The 25,926-nt window shown below is 33.7% G+C and overlaps 1 protein-coding gene across 4 annotated transcripts in view; it reads left to right on the top strand.

The window, feature by feature from the left end:
* MEE18 (maternal effect embryo arrest 18) overlaps positions 1–25,926 on the top strand; it is a 366,229-nt gene that overhangs the window by 264,561 nt on the left and 75,742 nt on the right. For all 4 annotated transcript variants that reach the window (XM_089800288.1, XM_089800291.1, XM_089800290.1 and 1 more), the window contains 2 exons: positions 12,105–12,152; positions 12,539–12,664. In XM_089800288.1, coding sequence (XP_089656414.1) covers positions 12,105–12,152; positions 12,539–12,664 — 174 coding nt within the window. The remainder of the gene's footprint in view (positions 1–12,104; positions 12,153–12,538; positions 12,665–25,926) is intronic.

The following is a 25,926-nucleotide window of genomic DNA, read 5'->3' on the forward strand; positions in this document are numbered from 1 at the left end:
CTAGTTTAGTTGCTTGACATTTCGTTAAATACTTTGCAAGCAAGCTCTGATACGACTGTAATAACCCCAATCGGTTATTAGCTTCGAGAAACAACAATTTTGTTTTAAATTCAGTTGTTTGACATTTTGTCAAACACTTTTCAAGCAAGCTCTGATACCACTGTAATATCTTGCCCAAATTGATTAATTTTAGCTCAAGAAATATATTTAAACACTTGTATGCTACCTTTCTCTTTTCTGATTTTTTTGTTTCAGATTGTTTGATATAGTTTGAATGATGCTAAGAAATTTAGAATGTTTGCAAAGTATATTACAATACCTTTTACAATGAACTAATACACAAGTGCAGTTCTTTTTGGTATTTTCAATGCATGTACATGGAAACTAGATATGGAATGCATACCTACAGCCAACTGACATTTTGACAAACAATTGACATGCAACTATTATGCTTATCATATATGCTATTAGATGGACATTTTGTCAAACAAATGGTATGCAACATATATCTCTTATTTTAAATTCATTCCGATGTACAACGTTGCTATGAATTTGCCAAGACAAATGGGCTTACAATAATGACTACAACAATTTCAAATTTTGTACTGAGTTATCACTTACAACAGCAAAATTATATGCCAAAGATTACAATGCTAACTACTAATAGTTGCAAGAGGAACCCAATAATAGTGATGCCCACTGATGGAGATAAAAGTTGCAATCAGAATCAAGCATAAATACTGTAGCACGGCACTGTTCATGCGTATTGTAGAAACAAGGGAAAAAATGATTAGTAATGGCTGCCAAAGATGAATTGTCAGGTATGCGCTTGATAGTCCTTAAATATTCTTCAAACCCTTAGGTTATTCCTTAACTTTAAGCACAAATGGAACTCTAGAATGAAGCTCTCCTGAATGCCAAATTCAGTGGATATTTGACCACCTCAAATGGTTGCAACAATGAAGAATTGACGCTCACCAATGGCTAACTGTAATAAAAAATCCTTAGTTTCTTCTCCCAAGTTCATATCAAATGCAATTAGCAATAATCGGATGCTTAACAATGAAGCTCTCGCCTCTATTTATTCTTTTCCTTTACCCTTCTAGAAGGAAATAAAATATTATTTAATTGCACTCTCTAGAAGCTTCCCCCTTTCCAATACAATAATTAGTTGTGCTTCTAGAAAATGCACTCTCTAGATAAGATAAGATAATGATATTAATGTCCAACAAAAGACCAAAAAGAGGTCTATGAGACTGAAAGATTATAATAGTTAGGCTAACACCAGCAAGAGCACATAAAGGTGTCCGAAAATAAACGAATACAACCAACAAAGAACAAAGAGAGCGCTAAGAGTCATTCTTTTGCGAGAAGAAATTAGTCATTGAATGATACACATGCCGATGTGTAGAGGCATTGGACTGTTTTTGGCTACTCACAAAAGAGTGTCGGTAGTGCAAATATCCAGAATGGGATCTGACACATCTGGAAAGCCATAAGAACGAATAGAGCTGGAAGGCCTTTTTACACCCTGCAAAGGAGATAATGGTGTAAAAAAGGCAGTGATGAGCTGAGTAGACGAGTGCCGGTGAGGAAGCAATGACTGGATTGTGCTATTGCGGAGCGTGGTGGCCTCAAGAAGATAAAGTGCAAGGCATCTCTGATCATAGTAACTGAAAAAGTCATAGAGAAAAAAGCACTTCTGGAATAGACAGAAGAATCTCCCTTTGATCTCATAGTAAATAGGGCATTGAAAATGTAAATGAGCCTCATTCTATAATTAGTTGTGCTTTTAGAAACTTAAATTAATTAAATATAAAGTCACCTTTAGATTTATCTATTTATTGACTGTAATTTAATTTATTTCTTCTTATTTCTCCACTTAGCCTTCGGAGAATGAAAAGCTAGGAACTCCATTTGATGGTCTAAAAGATGGGGAGCATTACATTGAGCGAGAAAAGCTGGATCACATCAAGTTTTTAAATGACAACGAACAATTCATCAAAGCTAGAGGTTATCAAAAGACACAACACCATAGTTATCAAGGTGAATGCAACGGTACAAAGGATGGAAATTTCCGATCTTGTGATCATCTGTGATTGCATCGTCAAAGTACAAAGCCCTTCAAAACAATCCGTAGGATTGTTTCCTTCTTTTTTCGTCTTCTTTCATAGTTGTAGTTGGAGAGGATGCATGGCTTGAAAAATTGTAAATACATGTAATGCCAGTTACATGTATGTTAAAAGATGTAATGCAAGTTGCACGTGCAGTTACATGTAACCCAATAATTTCTCTTCTAGTTAGACTAGGTCAAAGTTTGTTGAGTTGCTCTCACTTTTTCCTCCATCTTTTTCTCAACTCTTGTGCCTATATAAAGCAATGCCCCCTCATTGTAGAAATCATCTTTTGTTGTATGCAAGAAATCTCTGTCACATTTGTGCAAGCATAACTTTGATTGTGTAGTACAAAGTTGGGAAAAAAGTGAATAAAAGAAGCAATTGGATGTGAAACTTTCAGTAGAAGCAATTGTGATAGAGCAAATTAGAAGCTTTGACTGTAATTTGTGCCTATTGTCTTGATTCATGTTATTATTGTGTATTCAATAAAAGAGCGTAGTGATTTAAGAAGCAATCGGAATTGAAGCTTTGATTGGGAGCGGTTGTGGAAATATATAGCTAGAAACTTTGTCTGTAGCTTATACTTCTTTCTTAACTCGCAAAATAGTTAGTTATTCTTACTTTTAGGAGTCTTTATGCCCTAATTGTAAAAATTTTTCATATAGAAAAACTACTTGATTTAGAGCCAAACCGGTACATTTCAAGCTATTCTTTGAGTTAGTGAAGGTTTATCGGTATCACTGTTTCCAACTCTTGATAGAAGTGTAATTATAGATTCACTCGGCCCATTACTCACTGTACAAGTAAGTGGATTCTTTCTGGAAAGATAAAAAAAAAGAATATTGGTAACACCCATTTTATAAAAATCTCTCGACTTCTTGCTTACTTTGAGTTGATTTAAGGAACGTGAGAAGGGGGAGCCTTTCCTTTAAGGTAGGAGAGATTTTATCTCACACGCTGTGGCTGGTTATCCTATTTTGTCACTGGATTTTCACCCAAAACTGTTGTTTGCAAAATATCCACCCAACACATGTTTTAAGTGAAATCTCAACTTTTTGGTGCAATGGCATATTTAAGTTATAAAGCTCATCTTTTTGATGTCATTGCACATTCAAGTGAGTTTACATGCAATCGCATCAAAAAGGTCCACCATTGATGACCTTACATTCTACATTGAATTTTGCATGCAATGGAATAAAAAAATCTACTTTTGATGGATTTTACATGTAATGACATGAAAACGGTCCACTTTTGATGATGTTAAGTGATTTAATTAGCACATCTCAATTTAATTTTAATAAAATATTACTTAAATGGGACATAAATTATATTTACATATCATATTATCAATATAACATGTAAATATCATTTAAAAATTAATATTTATTAGAGTATTTGATTTAAATGTCAAAAATTAAATTGAACTATATAGTTAATATAGTCACTTAGGTGAAAAATCAAAAAGTAGACTCAACTTAAAAATATAACATAAAGTGCACTATAGTTACTTTAAGTGAAAATTTAATTGATAAAGCAACTTTAAAACATAACATAAAGTGAATTTAAGTTATATTTTTCAAAAAGTGAATGACAAATTATAAATATAACGTGATATTTTTAATTTGTGTTGTTGCATAAAAAATGTTCACTTTTTAGGCACTAAAATGGCCATATCTTTTGACTGACAACTCTAATTAAGCTCTAGGTTAGATCAAATGGAAAGGGAAACCGAAAGCCATGACTTGAGCAAGACTAGAGGAATGAAGACCAACAAACACACACTCAAAAGCAAAGAAAAAACAACGAAGGCCTCAAAAATCAAGCATAGGTTCGACAATCAGAAAAATGAAAAAGATTTGATGAAAGCCTTCAATAAAAGAGTCCGTTATATCAAATGTTACTGATTGGTTGATCAACAATACTAACCAATTAAATAATGAACTAAACTAAGAAAAATGCGAAACTAATTTGAAAAAGTTTTGTACTGTTACCTACATTTTGTGGTGACAAAATGTAGGACAACATGTTGTATGGTGATTGTTTGGTGGATATTTTGCAACTGACAGTTTTGGGTAAAATCCAATCGCAAAATAGGATGACCAACTAGATCGTGTGAGATAGAGTCTTTCGTACCTTAAAGGGTAGGCTAACCCTTCTCACCGTTCCTTGAATCAACTCAAGATAAATAAGAAGTTGAGAGATTTTGTAAGGTGTGTTACTAATATTCTTTTCTCTTGACTTTTAGGAAAGAATCCACTTACCCATGGAGCGAGTAATGTGCAGGGTGAAATCTCTAACTACAGTTCTAACTAAAAGTTGAAAACAATGACACCGATAAACCAACACTAACTCAAAAGCTAGCTGAAAGTGTATAAATTTGGCTTTAAGTCTGGTCATAATTCTATATGAATAAGCTTTACTATTGGGGCACAAAGACTTCCAAAAGTAAAGATATCCTAATTATTTTGTGAATCAAGAAAAAGTTATGAGCTACAGACAAAGCTTCTAGTCTCTATATCCCTACAACTGCTCCTAGTCAAAGCTTCGGATTTGATTGCTTCCTGATTCTTTTTAAACTCAATTATCAAGAACACAAGATCACATGAATTAATGATAACATATGTAAATCACAGACAAAGCTTCTAATTTGCACAAGTAACAATTGCACTCAATCAAATCTTAGTTTCAATTGCTCCTTTGTATTCACTTTTCTATGAAATTAATGCTACACAATCAAAGTTCTGTTGGCACAATTTCACCAGAGCTCTCTTGCATCCAATAAAAGATGATTTTACAATAAGAGAACACTCCTTTATATAGGCATAGGAGTTGAGAAAAAGGTGGAGGAAAAAGTGGGAGCAACTCAACTAACTTTGACTTAGTCTAACTAGAAGAGAAATTATTGGATTACATGCAACTACACATGCAATTTGCATTACATATAATTACATAGTGTCATGCAATGCATTTTGTTAGATCTACAGATAGAAAAACAAAATAAAGAATCTGAAAAATATTACTTTAGTGCCTTGAATTTGATGATAACATCATACATGTAGGAAGATAAGAAATCTCCATTGTCTTTGATATTGCCTTTATTCTTACTGCATCCGCATATGTCGATTGCACAACCTTGGAATTTGCCACTAGAGAATCTTGCAAGTGTTTTGCCAAAGATTTATACGAAGCAAATTTGTTCATTGTGTGACAACCAAAACCCTCAGCATCTAAATCAGCATTGACCTTGATTCTATATTTAGAAGTCATTCTTTCAACTGCAATCAGATTACCGTGCTCATCAAGAATTTGACATCCCATTTTCTCTATGTCACATGTGATTCATGTTTCTATTGCCTTGTAATCTCCAAGGGCTGCTTGCAACTTTGTTACCACTTTTTTCAGTGTTTCTTCTTTCTAGCCCATAATTCCTTGATATCTAAAGAACATTTCACAGGATGGAAGAATGTCACATGTAACCATGGCATCCAGATCATACTTAGCAATTTCATCCTAGTCATTAAGAATCCCTTTCAAGGTGTCAACTTCTTGAGTCAAAGAAGTCAAATCTTGTTCCATTTCATCCATATGTTTGATATGCCTAAGGACTTTAACCATATTTGTAATAGATTGAACTCTTTTAGAAATGATTTCCCCTATCCAAGGCTTAGCAACTTCTACTAGCTTTCTTTCCTTAGATGTGTGAGACACAACAACATCATTTTGCAAAGATTGCTCCCAAATAACTTCATTTAAGTGAACAACTTCATGCTTGAGCTGATTTTTTTTCCCACAATTCATGGTTTCTCTTTGATATATTGGCGAGTGCATCTTGAGCATCCTATAAGCAACTTAATTGTAACTATTTTCTGATCTCTATCTTGGTGAACTTGTAATCAGAATGGGTAAGTTCTTCAACAAGTTTGTCCACTAGCAGCTTAGCAAGTTCTACAAACTTGGTTTTCTCTGAATCAACTAAGATCCTTCAAACAATCTTATCTTTTAAAGATTTGGACTTAGTTTTCTTAATAGGAAGATCATCTGGGGGTATGACCAACTTCCTTGTCTTCATTGTGATCTTGCTTAACCATGCAGGCAAGCTGAAACTTTCATCAATGGAAGTAGGTACAGAGGAGACCATTGGCATTGATCCTGATTGTATCTCCATTCTAACTGAGCAAGATTCAGTTTGGACAGCTGAATTCATAGGTACATGACAAGAGGATTCTGTCATGAACAACTCAAACCTGTTAAGGTTGTATCAAGTTGAGAAACTGGGTTCGTTTGGTTTGTGAAATTAATAAGACTGGGATTTCTAGAAACCTTGGTTTAGCCGAATCAAGGTTTTGCAAATCTCCATTCCGATTTTTTGGATTTTACTTGAACCGTTAGTTTCACTTAGAAGATACGTGTGAAGACACATTTTTATGAGTGAGCTTGGAGTTGAAGGCAGATTTCAAAAAGTAGTCCAATCTATTGTTTTTACACTCCTTAAAAAACATAATTTGGTTTTGATTTTCAATTTCGACTTGCTAGTAGGAAGTTGGAAAACCTGGTTTCGAGGCAAAAATGGAACTCTAGTATGATAATTCTATTTTACCAATTTTGAAACAAATGCAAAAATTTTCAAATCCGGATTTTGAAAATGCCAATTCTTGTCATCTTCCAAGAACCAAACGGACCCCAAATGTTCATATTGTTCATTTGTTAACATGGGAGGAGCAGCTGAAGATATAGGAAGAGCCAATGTATTGACTTCTGAAGTTAGGATGGAAGGTGTGAAAACAGTGGAAAATGAATCCACATCATTATCTATTACATCTAGAAAAAGGTGCTTCTTGCATGGATGGTTTATGAGTTTGTGTAGGTCTTGGGGGAGATTTGATCATGATTTCTCCTTCTTCCTCCTCAGCTTCTTCATCAAGTTCTTTGTCTAATTCTTCCTTTGACTCCTGAACCAGTTCAGGGATATGAGATGAGTTAAGTCCCTTTCCACCCTTCAACTTGAATTTGATCATATATTTAATAAATAAATGCAAAAATAAATAAATAAAAATATAAATGCAGACAAACTAGTACTGATGATCACAGAATAGTAGAACTTGCAAATAAGAAGGATTATCTGATATTTTCATCAAGATCAGTGTGAGTACATACCACGTCCCCTTGCACAGGACTGATTTATCAACATGTAATATGAAATACGCATGAAAACATTATTCCTTCAGCCACATGTTTGCACTATACTCTGATCTGCAGGTATCTCCCAATCAAATCTACTGCTTAATACCTTAAAACTGAAGTGGGAATCGCTGTATTGTGACTCCAAATGTAGGACTTCTAGCTGAAAGTATTATTTTTTCTCATGTATTATGTCCACTATATCAAGATCTGTCCTTTTTCCCTGATTTCATCTGAATGGCAAAAGTGCAGCTCCCTGAACTTATTTTAATTTCTTCCAAGAAGCTACACCCTTTTTAGGGTTTGCACAAATGAAATAAAAAATGTTCTATTCCCCTATTTGAAGCTGCCATACCATTCATGGCCTCTTCCGTAATATTATTTGTTTTTAAAACCACTTATGATCTTCGCTAGGAGGCATATGTTGTGGTGCCCAATTTCTTAGACATTTTATTGAAAAATTATGAAGTGCTTTATTTACCTATCCTGAAGTCGGTAAATAAAAAGAAGTACATTTATTTTTTTATTAAAATAGTAAAGTTCAATATTTAATTTTCTATTCTTGAAACTCCTCAACTAGCCTTTGCAACTGGAAACTGATGTTGCACCAAGCCCCTTGGGTGACATACAAATATAGCAGGTCAACTGCCTGTCCCCTCCTAAATGATAGGACTCACTCCTATAAATTAGTGAACTAAGACCATCTAGAATGTCTCTATATGCAACACATGCCATCTCACAGTCTCCTCCCAAAACATGAGAATCCTCCTAGAAAAGAGAAAATTTCCTAAGAATAATTAGAATGGCTTGTAACCCACCCCCCAGCTAGGCTCCACAAAGCCTATTTGAGATCCTTAACCACTCTATTGACCTACGAGAACCCTTGATTGTAGGCCATCCTCTTCCAAAGGCTGCACTACTGAAAGAGGAGGTGTTACATCTTACTTGTGGTAATTTTATTGTGCTATTAAAATTCCACTTGCCACATTACACAAAGGATATCCTAAAATCTCAATAATCCATTTGAGCACAATATAATAAATATTTAACTTCTTGCACTTGATTATAGTGATCAACACAACTTGTTTGTATGCCAAAGGTTTCAGGAAGTAGGATTTGGACCCAGTTTCTTTCATTGCATTAATTGGAATCTCATGGTTACCATCTGATTTGCCGCTTTGCAAAGTGGCACTAGTTACATGGTATTAACCATGTGGCATGACTTTATTGATGAAGTAATTTGACAAAGTGTCTAACCATTTAAATTCTTATGTGGACCTATTACATATTGCCACACATATCAAGTTTGCACATTGTCATCTGTCTATTGCTTTCTCACAGGCCTCTTTTCATCCAATAAAATATCTTTTTCTAGCTTGTGCATATTGCTTCAATATAAATGGCATAGTACATGACTTGTTTTCCTTTTGACACTAAGCACTCTTCAATGGAATGAACCAAGTTTTCCTATTATATTCCACTTTGTGCAATTGTACAATGTCATTGATTTAAAGGTGGCAGGCGAGTATAAACTTGATATTCAAATGTTTTCACTTTTGTTATCTTGGCTTACTTTCTTAACTTTATTCACAAGTGGCATCATTAACGAGGTTTGCATTAATCTGAATACCTTTTCTTCATTGAAATGCACTGTGAACCTGAAAGAGATCTCCATTTTTCTAGCATTTGCAGTTTTTTCTAATTTGCGAATGCTTTTCATCAAGTTGGACAACTGACTTGAATGTCTCTATTACAAGTGAAGGTGGTTGTATCCGTCATAGAATTGATCATAAATTAAATCAACAATTGCAAAGCTGTGTGAGTTGTGTTTAGTCTCATGTTAGTGGCCAACAATTGCAAGTTTCTGAGCACTAGTTGAGATATCTTCATCCTAATTATCTGTGTCTTCTAGACCTCTTTCTTTCTCCATTTATTTGCCTGTTTAATTTTAAGGCTGTTGATTAATTGGATAGAATTTTAGGACTTGAAAATTCTAAACTTTTAATTGTTGTTTGCAAAACTATCCATGCACATCGCAAGTTATACATAGAGCGCAGCTCTAAGACTTAACAAACTAGCTTTCCTTAACCCCAATCTTTCTCGTTTAATTCTTGCTTGTCAAGATATCATCCAAATATGACTTAATCCAAAAATTTACTAGAGTTCTTTCGATTGGCTGCAAATAAAATTTTGAAATCAACTGGGAAATGGATATATCAGAGATTGTCTAACCTATTGTAGTGGTTGGGATTTGTTGACAGTATTTTTCAAGAATTTATTTGAGAGCATCCCATTATGCAATGGATGGAGATGTCATGTCAGGAAGATGTTTGTACTCAATTTATTTTGCTTTAACATGATGGAGACACCCTACGAGCCTATGAATTCACCTGAGAAGCAGTAGCTTCCCAGGTCACCTGCTAGTTTGTTTATTGAAAGGCTCAATGGTGGGAATTTGTCACAGGAAAACGTAGTGTCAGGTTTTCATAATTAAGGGTATAGGAAAGTCCATTGCATCGGCGAGCCTTGAACCCCAATCTCAACAAGGGTTTCTGTCACAATTCAAGAAATTTACAAATTCTTTTATCTTCTGTGTACATATATTTCAATGGCTCTTTCCTTGCTCTTACAGTGGCGCCTCTACAACCCTTTCTACTTCTGCCTTTCCCAAAGACATCGTTTGTGTATTGCCATTGTTTTATCTTCTTATTATTATGCTCATTATAGTATCAATCGGTCGGAGTTAATTGACATTTATTTTTGGTAAGAAATATTTCCTTCCTTTTATGCATAGGTACAATATAGCCACGATGGTGATTGATTTGTCATAAGAGAGAGAACAATATACGTCACTTTTATAAGATGCCATGATTAATAGCAATAATTGTGAGAAGCTTCATTACAAAATCTTTTGTTTTTTACCATTTATTTGATTGCTTTATTACATTCACAACTTGGCTCTAATACCATGTTGACTTTAATAGGATCGCTGCAGATGTAATTGAATTGCCGTCTTAGTATATTCTTTTCAAAGACAACGATCTTATATTTATAATAGAGAAAGGATCAAGAGTAGACATGTCCTATGAAGGGACATGTCAATTCATTAACATAATGATAATTATATATATCATTGTATTAAATTCTCTAATATAATAACAATATATAATTTCTCATATGATATCTATGTTACCCCAAGTTTCTGGGATGGGGGGACATGGGGACGGGGAAATGGGTTTTCGAAACGGATTTTTTTTCCTCAAAGCAGGGGACGGCAATGGGAACAACTATATAAAAAGTAGGCAAAATATAAAATATATAGGGAAATTTTAAATATTCATATAAAATTTAAAAACATGGATAATGCATGCTTATATAAATTATAGAACCTTAGCATATAATGTTTGTGTTAAATAATTTAACTTTAGAGTTCACATGAGAGTGGAAATCAAACAAATTATCAAAACTGAAACATTAATTTTATGGGACAGCCAAGGGAAAGGTTTCCGGAAGTTTCCGAGTTTCCGGGACAGGGGGATGTGGGGACGGGGTCAATTTTTGCTGGAAACGTGTCTCCGGGTAACATAGCATAGTATATATATATATATATCACATAATAATAAGCTCATATCTCAAATATAACAAATATATATAAATTATATCTCATATATAATTATATATATTCATAGGCTTATCTGACTGTACCTACCAAACATTAATATTATGGCTGTTGTTTGAGTGGGTAGAGTTTTAGGTCTTGAAATTTGTGAACTTTTTGTTGTTTGCAACTATTCATGTCCATTTTGAGAAGACTTTATACATAGAGCACAGCTCTAGAACTTATCATCCTAGCTTTGTATAAACTTTAAAAGAACGGTTTGGATTTGTTGAAATTATTTTCGTAAGAATTCAGCTGATTGCATCCTGTTTTGCAATGGAGTGAGATTTTATCTTAGGAAGATCTCCGTACACAATTGCTTGGTATGCCATGAATGTGTTGAGTGGATAACAAGGACATATGATCCTAAAACTCACTATTATGGGAGCTAAACTAGCCTTGGATGTTAAGAGGGCTTCTCAAAGAAGAGCTTTACTTCCTCGCACCATCATGTTTATAGGGCCTTTGACACTGGCCAACAAGCATTACAAAATCCTGTATTGGTCCTTTACCAGTGATTTATGATGGCATTGGTTGTTTCTCCCTTCTAGGCCCCGAAAGAGATAATTCGAAGAAATTGGTAACTTATCTAGGTTATACTTCTAGTCTTCATCAGCCCTTGATTTTTGTGGACTATTTGTATAGAGACTTCCTCCTTGCACCATCATGTTTAGGGCCTTTGACACTGGCCAACAAGCATTACAAAATTCTGTATTGGTCCTTTACTAGTAATTTATGATGGCATTGGTTGTTTCTCCCTTCTAGGCCTTGAAAGAGATAATTTGAAGAAATTGGTAACTTATCCAGGTTATCCTTCTAGTCTTCATCAGCCCTTGATTTTTGTGGACTATTTGTATAGATTGCACTGCTTGTGTTGTTGCACTACATTTTCTTTTAACTCTTTTGTTCATTTCTTTTTCTTTCCAAGGGTGGTCTCCTTGTTATTTCTATGTACTGATGTATTCTCAAGTCCCATTGACCTACTTTAGGTCACTTGTGGACATGAATCTACTCATGTTATCTAGGGAATTAATGATCATTAGTACTGCTAGAATCTTGATGTGTTTCTTTTGTTCTAGTATCATATTATTATATCTTAAAGACTGTGGTGGTGATTTTTATGAAAGGAATCATTATTTTTGGGCAAACAGGTATTGCATGGAGTTGGTGAGGTCATTTCTCAAAGGAATTGCCTTAAGGTAACACTTCTATTTAATTTGAATCCTGAGTACAATAGAAGATTGGACACTTCAACTTTCTGGAACCAAAACATTTGATGATTGATAATCATGCCTCGTAACCGCATCTTGTGTATGTCTCTACCCTAAATTGCATGGTCAAGATTCTATGCATGTTGTGAAATTTATTTTGCTTTTAAAAAATGTCTCATCTATAAAACATTATCATGTTTCACCAGAACTTTGGATATTATAAATCTGTCATATGTCCCTACACTGTCATCTTTGTGGATTAGCAGATTAAGTCAAATTTAGATGGTGGATATTTCAGCGTACATTTCATTCTTTTCGATTGTTTTGGATTTTTTTGGGCCTAATTATTTATTCTTGGACTTACTAAAATATAGGTTCTTCTACTTAACGGTTCACATGATAGGGAATCAATGGGCATGCATGCTTCAGATTTTGTCACAGCTATATCTGATGCCTTAAATCGTAAACATGGGGCTCCACAGAAATGTCTCAACAATCAGGTAAGAATATTCTTTTTTCTACAGGTTCACATGGAATATATTATAATGATATCTTGAAATGGAAATGAAGTTTATTATGCTAATATGTATTATGGAGGTCGTGAAACATTTACTGTATAGAGATGTGTAGGTTGCAACTGGCTCTTTCTAAAATATCCTATTTCTTTCCCATTGTGATCCAATCCATAATTAGGTATATATATGAATTCTACAGATTAGTTTTTATTTTCTTTAGGATCCATGCTAAAGATTGAAGTTGGCAGGACTGCTTGTTTACTTTCTGATTGTTATCTATTCCACAGTAGGTGTATATATTGCAACATTGCAATTTGGTTCACCATTTGTGCGATTGCAATGTTAATGACCTTGGATGTCGATTATGGTGTCAATAATGCCATGCTTCTGTGTTAAAAAAATCAGCCCTATTTATGTCTTCTAAATACTTAGATGTTCAAATCTGTTTTTCAAAAAAATTCAGTTCATTGATATCTAGAGATAAACACCCTTTTGTGGATGCTTGTATTTGTGACAAGTTACATTGCTATTTTATTTGAAGAGATGCATCTAAATAATTGTACAAAAAAAAGATTTAATTCAACCAAGCATTATCATTTCAAGAACAATCTCCCTGCATAGGCAAACAATGAAAGTATCTAGATTTTCACCACAATAGGTAGTGTCTTCACATCCTTCATGAACCACTTATCTGACCATGACATGCAGCCTTTTTTGGTCTGATTTTTGTTTGTTTGAGTTTTGAATGGGATTTTTGATAACTCCAATGGCAGAATAGGGTGGTGGTGAACCACCAAAATTGTGGAAGGCAGAATAGGACAGATCTTCCATGTCTGAAACTGCCCACAACCTCCTTAGCCTTCACCCTCCGGAAATACAAAGACAAATCTGTAATGATCCCTAATAAGGTCTTACTTAAATTCTCACCAAATTTGTAATTAGGCTTTAGACTGTGCTTGTAATGACCCTTTATGCTAAGTGGATCCTAGAAAACTATAGAATTTGACTCTTAATTATATTAAACATCCTGTAAGTAATATCACTTAATATTATTAGTTGTTTTAGATATCGTCCATATTCCCTGCGTATTAGATCTCATAATGGATGGTAGATTTCCTGTTGCTCAAGTTTGGACACGCATATCTTGGGGCTCACTTAAATCTTTATCCATATTGGGATTCTCTTCCCCAACATTGCCAATTTACTCCTTGCATTGTGCACACTCCCTATCCAATACGTAAACTAACACATCAACTCTTATGAACTTCTCCAATAATTAATAATAGTATTATTCACATTAGATTCAAAATTATATATCTTTTACTTTGTTTAAGTGTTTTTTATCTATTTGATTAAACTACCAGATTTAACATAAATGAAAAGAATGTAAAAAATATGTTACTTACCTTTGGCTCTCAACTCTCGGTCCCACCATCTATGTTTGAACATAGAATAGAATATATCATCCAAGTAATCTTGCCTTTGTTAATATTATTCATAGCCAATTATCATCACTTCCTTATAGTTATGGTCATGATTTTGGCGCTTGCTATGATGTCCATCTCACATAGAAAGAGACCTCCTTATGTGCTTCTATCTCATGTCTTTGGCGTTGCATTTCCTTTGCTAGGCAATCTACCGAAGACCATTCCACATCATTACCCTTTTTCTTAGGCTTTAATAGAGCCATGACCACAAATGTTTTGCTTGATATCATTAACAATGATTAGTCTGACTGTACTTGGCAAACTTAAATAGGTGACCTTGACAGATCACACCGGTCACTAAAGTGACTTTGTTTGCTGCTTGTGCCGCTGGTTGATTGGCAGCTATCTTGGATGCTAGATTTTGTCTATTTAATATTTTGTGAACTGATTGTTATTGTCCGCCAAACTATTATCTCCATTAAATGATGGTGCAGCCATAATGTTGACTTCCTTGTTAAATAGGATGACATGATCGTGGAAAGCCACATCCGCTCACTCTTACTTTACACGACCCATGGAAAAGTCGCATGTTTCTGACATGTACCCACAAATGATGTTTTGTGATTCCATTTTTAATTTTAATATAGCCTAGGCTTTAATGTTTTCGTATAAATCCAATTAATATTAATTGTAGATAATATTAAGTGGTGTTTTTGATATTGGGTTTATACATTTAACATCGGTTTGTGTTTGGACACGCATAGCTTGGGACTCGCTTAGATCTTTATCCAAATTGGGATTCTCTTCCCCAACGTGGCCAATTTACTCCTCCCATTGTGCACACTCCCTATCCAATATGTAAACTAAGACAACGACTCTTATGAACTTATCCAAGAATTAATAATAGTATTATTCACGTTAGATTCAAAATTATACATCTTTTACTTTGTTTTAAGTGTTTTTTATCTATTTGATTAAACTACCATATTTAACATAAAGGATAATAATATAAAAAATATGTTACTTATCTTTGGCTCTCAACTCTTGGTCCCACCATCTATGTTTGGACTTAGAATAGAATATATCATCCAAGTAATATTGCCTTTGTTAATATTATTCATAGCCAATTATCATCACTTCCTTGTAGTTATGGTCATGATTTAGGCGCTTGCTACAATGTCCATCTCACATAGAAAGAGACCTCCTTATGTTCTTCTATCTCGTGTTTTTGGCGTTGCATTTCCTTTGCTATAGGCAATCTACTGAAGACCATTCCATGTCATCACCCTTATGCTTGGGCTTTAATATAGCCATGATCACATCAATCACTAAGGTGTCAATCACTAAGGTGACTTTGTTCGCTGCTTGTGCTTGCTAGTTGATTGGGGGCTATCTTAGATGCTAGATTTTGTTTGTTTAATATTTTGCGAACTATGTTATCCGCTAAACTATTATCTCCATTAGATGATGGTGGAGACATAATGTTGATTTCCTCGTTAAATAGGATGACATGGTCGTGGAAAGCCACATCCGCTCACACTCGGAAAAGTCATGTGTTTGTGACATGTACCCAAGAACGACATTCTGTGATTCCATATTTAATTTTAATATAGGCCAAGCCTTAATGTTTTCGTATAAATCCAATTAGTATTAATTGCAGATAATATTAAGTGGTGTTTTTAATATTGGGTTTAGACATTTAACATCAGAAATTTATTATTAAATGTATTCAATAATGAAAGGAATAATATTGACCTAGTTATAAACATTTTTTTGAAATCAATAATAATCGATCAAATTATGAATTCTATCAAATGCATTTATATATAGATTATTGATTACAATTTATTACTTCATATTCAATTTATTTTAATATCTTTAATTTAATAATATTTATTTATTTAGTTATTTCTAACAACAATTAAAATATCATATATATAAATATATTATAGTTATTATATTAATTAAATGATATTCATTTATTCATTATATATATACATTTATATTTATACTTATATTTATATTAATAATGATCATATGGGGTCATGACAGTCCACCCCTTCCCAATGTGCTTGTCCTCAAGCAATCACAATTTCTTATACAACATCTTGTATTATAACTTAGATATTATCCCTCCTTAAACTCAAGTGATTCCTATGCATCAATCATTCTAGTCTAGATTATTAAAATAATGATCATACTCAATAGATTCATGAAGTATGAACATTATCCCAACTCGGAGGTTGTAAATAATCATAAAATGTTCATCCATTACAAAGAAAATAATTTAATTTGAATAATGATATATATCTTATAATGCATCTATTGATTAGCTTGTGTCTTAACCTTGATTCCTTAATTCTCACCCTTGCCCCCACTCATTCCAAGGACAACATGGATTTACTTATCATAGGGCACATGATACTAGTATATTCTCTGGCTTCACTCCACCCCTCCCTACATAATTTCATCTATCAACTCCTAGAAGTATAGTGAGTGAATAAGAGAATTGGCTATAACATTCTAATCTCTGTTGCATTAAAATTTATATAAATTTCACAAATATAAATCCCTTGATATAATGAATTAGACTTGATACATAAACATTTATTTAAGTATACCTCTATAGAAACATCATATAAGAGAGCCCATAGCAAACATATGCATGAATATGTGAAGACACGAAGTAGACACAAAGCATACACGTATTACTAGATTCTTATTTTTATCTTATTTAATCTCTTACCCTAGAGGATGGCAAGTCATGCTCTGATACCACTTGTAATGACCTTTAATAAGGTCTTACCTTTAGATTGTGCTTGTAATGAGCCTTTCTAGTAAGTGTATCCTAGAAAACATTAGAATTTGATTCTTAATTGTATTGAACATCTTATAAGTGATATCACTTAATACTATTAGTTGTTTTGGATATAGAGCATATTCCCTGCATATTAGATCTCGTAATGGATCTTAGATTTACTACTGCTCAGGTTTGGATATGCTTAGTGTTGTCTTGCATTTTGTCACCACAAAATGTTGGTAACAGCATGAAACTTTTTCAAGCTAGTTTCGGATATCTCTAAGTTGAATTTGATATTCAATTGCTTAATGTTGATCAATCAGTCAACTCCAATTCGTATATCAAATTGTTTTACTGAAAGCTTTCATCAAGTCTTTTTCTTTTTTCTTTACGTCGAGCTTTTGCTTGATTTTTGAGGCCTTCGTCCTCTTTTTCTTTGCTTTTGAGTTTGTGTTTGTTAGTTTTTAGTCCTTTGGTCTTGCTCAAGTCATGGCTTTCTATTTCCCCTTCGATTTGATCTAACCTAGAGCTTAATCAGAGTTGTTAGTCAAGAGATATGACCATTTTAGTGCCCAAAAAGTGGACCTTTTTGATGCAACAAAACAAATTAAATATATCATGTTATATTTCTAATTTGACATTCACTTTTTGAAAAATATAACGTAAATTCACTTTATGTTATGTTTTTAAGTTACTTTATCTTTTAAATTTTCACTTAAAGTAACTATAGTTCACTTTATGTTATCTTTTAAAGTTGACTTACTCTTTGATTTTTCAGTTAAAGTGACTATATAACTATATAGTTTCAGTTTAATTTTTTATTTTAAAATCAAATGCTCATTTAAATGTTATTTTTTAAATGATATTTATGTCTTGTATTTTTAAATATGATATAAATATTGTTTATGACCCATTTAGTAACATTTTTATGAAATTAAGTGGATTAAATGACTTTAAGTTATTAAAAGTGGACCTTTTATATGCTATTACATGCAAAATCCATCAACAGTGGACATTTTACATGTCACTGCATATAAAGTTTCAACTTGGAATCATAAGTGGACCTTTTTGATGTCATTACATCAAAATGCTATCAAAATGGACCTTTTTGATGTCATTGCATCAAAATGTAAGTTTTTGTGTCATTGCATCCAAAATGTGAGATTTCACTTAGAATATGCAATCCATCCCAAAAGGTCCGATTTTAACCAAGTGCATATTTTAAAATGTGTAATGTCTCCTAAAAGGTCCAATTTTGGAAGAACACATGCATTTGCTCTCCAAGAACCCGATTTTGCTCATTGTGAGAGATTTACTTGATGGTCTTGCATCAGATCTTCTCCAATAGGGTTGTTTTTGTTTGGCAATGGATTTTCTAACATCAAAAATCGATTTATGTTGCTAAAATTTTTCTTTTTCAAACTCCTTCCAAGGGCACATTTTTGGAAAAATCTTCAAATAAATCCATTTAGAGTGATTTAAATCACATTTTGCAAGGAAAAGAGGCATTTTGACATGTTCAATCATTTGCAATACATCTTGGCTCACATTTTGCACTTAGAAGCCAAAAACGAATTCATTTCATGCCTGTTATGAATCATGTTTTTGCTAAAACGCCCAAAAAATTAAGGGTTTTTATCCAGTTTTATGCATTTTGGAGTCATGTTTTTGCATTTTGATCAATGTATATGCATTTGGGGAAGTTGTTTTTGCATTCACAAGTCAAAAATGACTAAAAAACTTGCATTTTTTGGCCATGTTTTTGCAAAAAAGGGCCCATATTTTTGCATAAAAAAGTCACATTTTTGTTAAAAAACTTTAAAAATGACTTTTTAGCCCATACATTTGGATCAAGAGGGGTCGTTTTTGAGTTTTAATGCATGCTATTGTCTTTGAAGACCATGTATTTGGTATTTTCATGTCAAATTCGACTCTCCATTGTTCATTAATATTTGTTGAATGCAAGTACGGAAAATGTCAAATTATTGTTTGAGAATCTGGATTTTGAGGAGAATTGGTTTTGAAACTCTATGATTCTTGCTATTTTGGCTCTTTGATTTGCAAGTAAGCGGACTTTTTCAAACTTGCTCATCAAGTCATGCTTATCTTGCTATTTTCATGCATATTATGCCTTGTTATTGCACACTTGTCCACATATATGCCACGAGAAGTGCACTTTTCCTTTAAAAATGGCGAAAACTCACATTTTCACACTTTTGGAATTTCCCCAAATTCTAAATTTGAATTTTCATGTTGAAGTGCTTTGCTGTTGACATGTTTGAATCATTTGCCAAAGGTACGTTTCTCTTTTGAGTTTTTGTGTTGTCTACTTGCTTTCCAGTTTTCTCCACTTTGGAGAAGTTACAAGTTCGTTCCCAAGAACTTGTTGTTGTTTCACTTCATGTGAAAGCATCATCACATTCCATATTCTATTTCCATGTCACAACACCTCACCTCTCATTTGACAAATGTAATTACATGTTTCCTATCTTATTCACCATCCGCACGTGCATGTAATCCCATTTTTCGCTTCCATTTTCACTCATCTCACTTTTCGCATTTACTCGGATGACATGATTACACAAAGCCTTACATGTAATTTCATCCAAAAGGTCCGATTTTGATTAAAAGTCGCTTTTTGAGAAGTCAAAAAGATGTCATTTTCATCTTTTCACCAAAGATGACTATAAAACTCATTATCCCTCTTCCATTTTCCATTCATCCGTTCATCTTTCGTCCACCTTCACATTCCATCTCATCCTTCATCCCTTGTTACATGTAATCATTTTTTATGCAATAATGTCTTGAAAACCCTAAGTCACGTTTGAAAATCAGCAATCTCCATTTGTACGCATTCCCATGCTCCAAGCACTTCACTTCGGAAAAAAAGTTAGTTAAAGGTGCTGATAGAAAGTTGTTCCGAATTTACATCTGGACACCATCGAGAAGGTTTTCAAAGTGTCTGAGACTCCAGTTTGTGCTGATCTACAAAGGAGAATTCATGACAACTCGAGCGAGAAAAGTTGGATCACATCAAGTTTTTAAATGACAACGAATAATTCAGCGAAGAGAGTTAAGCTATCAAACGATGTAACACTGTGATTATCAAGGTGAATGTAGTGGCACAAAATACAGGAACTCCCAATCCTGTTATTATCTGGGATAGTATCGCCAAGTACAAGGCCTTTCAGGACAATCCCTAGGATTGTTTCAATTTTCTTCCATCTTTCTTCTTCTTCTTGTTTCATGTTTGTAATTGAAGAGAATGCATTGCATGAAAAAATGTAATTACATGTAATATGAGTTGCATGTACGTAAAAAGATGTAATGCGAGTTGCACATGTAGTTGCATGTAACCCTATATTTTCTCGTTTAGTTAGACTAGGTCAAAGTTGATTGAGTTGCTCCCACTTTTTTCTCCACGATTTTCTCAACTCTTATGCCTATATAAAGGAGTGCCCTCTCATTGCAAAAATCATCTTTTGTTGTATGCAAGAAAGCACTGCCACATTTGTGCAAGCATAACTTTGAGTTTTGTAGTATGAATTTGGGAGAAAAGTGAATAAAAGAAGCAATTGAATTCGAAGCTTTGTCTGGAAGCAATTGTGATAGAGAAAATTAAAAGCTTTCACTGTAATTTGTGCCTATTGTCTTTGATTCATGTTATTATTGTGTGTTCAATAAAAGAGCATAGTGATTTAAGAAGCAATCGAAGCCGAAGCTTTGACTGGGAGTTGTTGTGGAAATATATAACTAGAAGCTTTGTTTGTAGCTTATACTTCTTTCTTAATTCATACAATAGTTAAGTTATTCTTACTTTTAGGAGTCTTTGTGCCCTAATTGTAAAGTTTTTCTATATAGAAGTACGAATGGACCTAGAGCCAAACCGGAATATTTTCAACTAGCCTTTGAGTTGGTGAAGGTTTATCGGTATCACTGTTTCCAGCATTTGATAGAAGTGTAGTTAGAGATTCACCCTACTCATTATTCGCTCCACAAGTAAGTTGATTCTTTTTGAAGGATAAGAAGAAAGGATATTGGTAACACCTATTTTATAAAAATCTCTCGACTTCTTGCTTACCTTGAATTTATCCAAGGAACGGTGAGAAGGGGGGAGCCTTCCCTTTAAGGTAGGAGAGACTCTATCTCACACACTGTGGCTGGTCATCCTATTTTGCGATTGGATTTTTACCCAAAACTGTCAGTTGCAAAATATCAACCCAACACTTAGCTTGGGGTCCCTCTGATCTTTATCCATATTTGGATTCTCTTTCCCCAAATCAACCGATTTACTTATTTCATTGTGCACACTCCCTATCTAATACATAAACTAACAAAACAACTCTTATGAACTTATCCAAGAATTAATAATAGTATTATCCACTTTAGATTCAAAATTGTACATCTTTTACTTAATATAAGTGTTAGTTATTCATTTGATTACAATACTATATTTAACATAAATGAAAAGAAAAGAAAAAATATGCTTTATACCTTTGGCTCTTAACTCTTGGTCCCACCATCTATGTTTGGACTTTAGAATAGTATTTACTGTTTATCATCCAAGTACTCTTGCCTTTGTTATTGTTATTATTCATAGCCAAATATCATCAATCCCTTGTAGTTATGGTAATGATTTAAGTGCTTGCTACGATGTCAATCTCACTTAGGTAAGAGACCCATTTATGTGCTTCTATCGCATGTCTTTGACGCTGCATTTCCTTTCGCTATGCACTCTGCCCAATACCGTTCCACATCATAACCCTTATGCTTGGGCTTTAATATAGCCACAACCGGAAATGTTTTTCTTGATATTATTAACAATGATTAGTTTGACCATACTTAGCAAACTTAAATAGGTGACCCAAATAGATCGCACTTGTCACTAGTATGACTCCATTCGCTGCTTGTACCTGCTGGTTGATTGGTGGCTATCTTGGATGCTGGATTTTTTTGTTTAATCTTTTCGTGGATTGATTGTTATTACCCACTAAACGGTTATCTCCATTAAATGATGCTGCAGCCATATCGCAAACTTCCCTATTAAATGGGATGACGTGGTCATGGAAGGCCACATCCACTCACTCCTTTACGTTACGCAGGGAAATGTCATGTTGCTCTAACATGTACCCATGAATGCTGTTTTGTGATTCTATTTATTTATATAGAGGCCTTAATGTTTCTGGTCTTATCCAATTTGTATTCATTGTAAATAAAATTAAGTGGTCTTTTTGATATTGGATTTATATATTTAACAATGTACTCAATATTAAAATGAATAATATTGACTTAGCTATAAGAAATTATTTGAAATCAATAATAATCAATCAAATCATAAATTCTATTAAATGCATTTATATATACATTATTGATTATAGTTTATTGCTTCATATTCAATTTATCTTAATGTCTTTAATTTGATAATATTTGTTATTAGTTATTTCTAACAACAATTGAAGTATCATAGAAATAAATATATTATAGTTATTATATTAATTAAATGATATTCTTCTATTCATTTTATATATATATATATTGATTAGATGGGGTCTTGACAAAATAAAATCCAATTCATGATGAATTACAATGCCCAACCATCTCCTTATAAATGCCTCCAAGAAGCATCTAGGGATTTATTAGAAGTTGACAATATTAATTATTTGATTACTTTGGGACCAATTAATTAATTAGTTTAATTAAACTAATACATTGAGATTTGGGGAAATGACAAATCCTCGTTGGCCAAAGACTGTTTGCCCTTAAGCAACTTGTAATTGAATGAAAGGCCATCAGTTCCAAGGTCCCAAACAAAACGTGTAGGCGAAATGAGTGAATTGGCATCAAACCTTGGTTGTGCCACACTATGGACAAACCTCTGTTGGGCAACTCTGATATAAACATTGTCACGTCTATAGTCATTAGGATCCGAAAGACGCCAATATAGATATTCACTCATGTAATCCTTTACGATTGCCACCGGAGGAGGATAGACTTCATAATCAAATATTCAAAGCAATTGTTCCTACGACTAAGTATCCATAATGGGACGTGGCTATCATCCCTACAAATTGCACCATTTACTAAATTTGAAAAAAACGAAAACACAATAATTGAGCTTCATGATATGTATATTTTGTGATCGAAAACAACAACATTTTTGAGAAAATTCCGCTGTGTTTTCGTGAATCTGAAAAAGAATCATGTTTGACTTTTTTTTTGTCTTTTGTGCATTTTGTCAGGAGATTAGCCAGCACATTCATTATGCCTACAGCTCTTTGTTCATCATTCCATTAATGTGACTCCAAATCATTACCATATTCTTGTGAAGATTTGTAGCCTTGCTGTCCTTGCACACATTGACAATATTATGAAATTAGATCATAAGCATGAATTTAACATACCCATTTGATGGAATGGAATTTGAATTTCTGCAGCAGTTATAATCAGAAACTAAATACACACCAAATGCCATGACCGGGAAAATGAACACACTTGTTAAACTCCCCAAACTTCACATAATAGTCACTATAAATCAGACTTGGAATATTCACCGTTTAAGATTGGATAACCCCCAATTATCTCCCACTCTAGATTGTATCTCGCAACATGGAGAATGTTGCCTACAATTGTTCTTGTCCTTGGAAACCAGCATGAAGAAGGATAATCTCCTCAAAGAATAGAAGGATAAAAAATATCAATATTCAACATGCCGAAATGATAACCTCGGTGCCCTTCTATAACTTTTTAGCATCTTTTTCAAGAAAGCACATTTTTGCTTTATTTTTCCTATTTTATGGGAACATTTTTTTTGCTTTTGTTTAATAAGAATCACTTTTTTAATCTCCCAATGTAGTTTGAATATTAAAAGCCCATCCATTAAAATAAATCACCTTTGATTTAATATTGACGTTCATAGCCCTTTAAAATAAAATAATAATAAACTTAAATCTTTAGTTTAACTTTATTAACTCATAACTTATCATAATTTAATAGCTGTGGGACTATGTCAAAATCTCATGAAAATGCATAAAAACGAAAATAGAGAAAGAATAGCTGAAAAGCATTTGCAAAAAGTTGTGGAAAAATATCCTTGAAATAGTAGAAAAAAGCAAAGAGATGTTTTTTCATAAAGCATTAAAAAGCTACAAAAGGAGGACTAAAGCTCTCTATTTGGATTGTTGGAAATTTGTCATCACTTATCTTACGTTCTAGAGGAATTCTATGCTTCTTTTTTCTTATTTGTGTGGATGAAATCACTACAAGTGTCATTTTTCACATTGTTGAAAGACACAATCTAAAGAGTTACTTGGTAACTTCATATAGAGATGACAAGTAAGCTTCAATGGTGTTTGATATTATCTTCTTCTTCAGTTCCAGAGCTGCAGTGGTATTGATCACTTTGATAGCTAATTGAGAAGTTTTCCAAAGTTCTTTGCATGTCTATTAGTCTATTTCTTGTTGACAATAGTTGTTGGCAAAAGTTGTTGCATATCCATTGGTTTCCATTATTAGCAATTAGGTATGTGAGTTTCATGTTTGTAATTGACTTTTACCATCTATGTAGTTCTAGTTTGATTTGTATTATAATTATAACACTAGTAGGATCTTATAAGTGTTTGTTAAAGTGGTGATGGTGGCAAAATCCCTCTCATTTAGATAGTGGTGATAATGACAAACCTTCACAAATTTAGATAGTTCCAATCTCGTGTTGTTTCATTTACTGTATTGATTGAGTTCCAATCCAATTAGATGTCCATGAGAACATTTGCATTTTGGCTTTAATGTGCATGCATGTAGTTTCAAGATAACATTTAGCATTATTGTATTATCCTCTTTTGGGGATGATACTATAATGATCCAAACTCCTACTAGAGGCTGGACTCGGTGTTATGCCTTTCTCCCATGTCCATTGTACCCAAATTTGGGCTATACGGTGTTAGGAGGCAAGCACATGGTATGAAGAATGACTGTATGGTCTATTAGATTGGGAGGCCTTACAAAGATGGTCGTACAGTGGGTGTGTTGGGGGTCATATGAAATGTCAAGATAAAGTGCTTAGAGGTCGTACGGTGGGAGTGTTGGGGTCTCTATAGGGGGTCTAGGCCAGATAGATGGAGTATTTGGTAGCCGTACGGGATGTCTATTGGTGTGAGGTAGAAGCGTTAACTTCCTTCTATGCCAAAGCAAATGATTTTATCAATCCAAAAGGACTTGAATGTAATCTTGCCAAATACATAGAATGAATTGATAGATATAATTGCAGTTCCAATAAAAAATATATTCCAACAAGATTCTAGATTTGTGAGATTTGAGTAAAGTAGAACACAACGGAATAGGGTGAGGGTTGAATCCCACCAAAACCGAGAAGACAAGTAGGGAAGATCTTTCATTTCTGAAATGGCGAACAATACTAAACTCCAATAGGAATTCATAGCATAAAAGAAATAATCCAAAATCGCATAACAACTACTACATAGATGTCATACTTAAATACCCTTCAGAGGAACTCCCGAGGGTTTACAAAGATAGCTAATGGCAACACCTACGAAAACAAAAAGAAAAATAAAAAATGGTTTCGAGATATACTAAATCAATCAGCACATAAACAAAGCTTTTATTATTTATTTATTTTTTGATGGGAACATTATAGTCCTCTCATCCGAAAATTTGCTTGTCCTCAAGTAAATGCAATGCGGATGCTAAAGAATGTGTTCATCTTGCCAAGTTGCATCATCCAACGACAAGTATTTTTGGTGTAAAAAGTATTCCTTCAGGGTACAGTTCTGCAATGTCTTCTCCCATACATCAATGATCTTGGCTGGTTCTGACACAAGCTTCCCTTCTTCGTTGAGTGGCGGAAGAACTGTGTTTACTGTGATGTTCTGTCATGACTTTCTTCAAGTAGGAGATGTGAAAGACGTTATGGATGTGACTCCCTTCTAGTAGTTCCAGTTCATAGGCAGCTTTATCGATATGGTGAGTTACACGATAATGACCATTACAATGTGGCCTCAATTTTT

This window comes from Cupressus sempervirens, chromosome 9, assembly GCF_028749045.1.
Source record: "Cupressus sempervirens isolate cs-2001-9-10 chromosome 9, ASM2874904v1, whole genome shotgun sequence".
Lineage (NCBI taxonomy): Eukaryota > Viridiplantae > Streptophyta > Pinopsida > Cupressales > Cupressaceae > Cupressus > Cupressus sempervirens.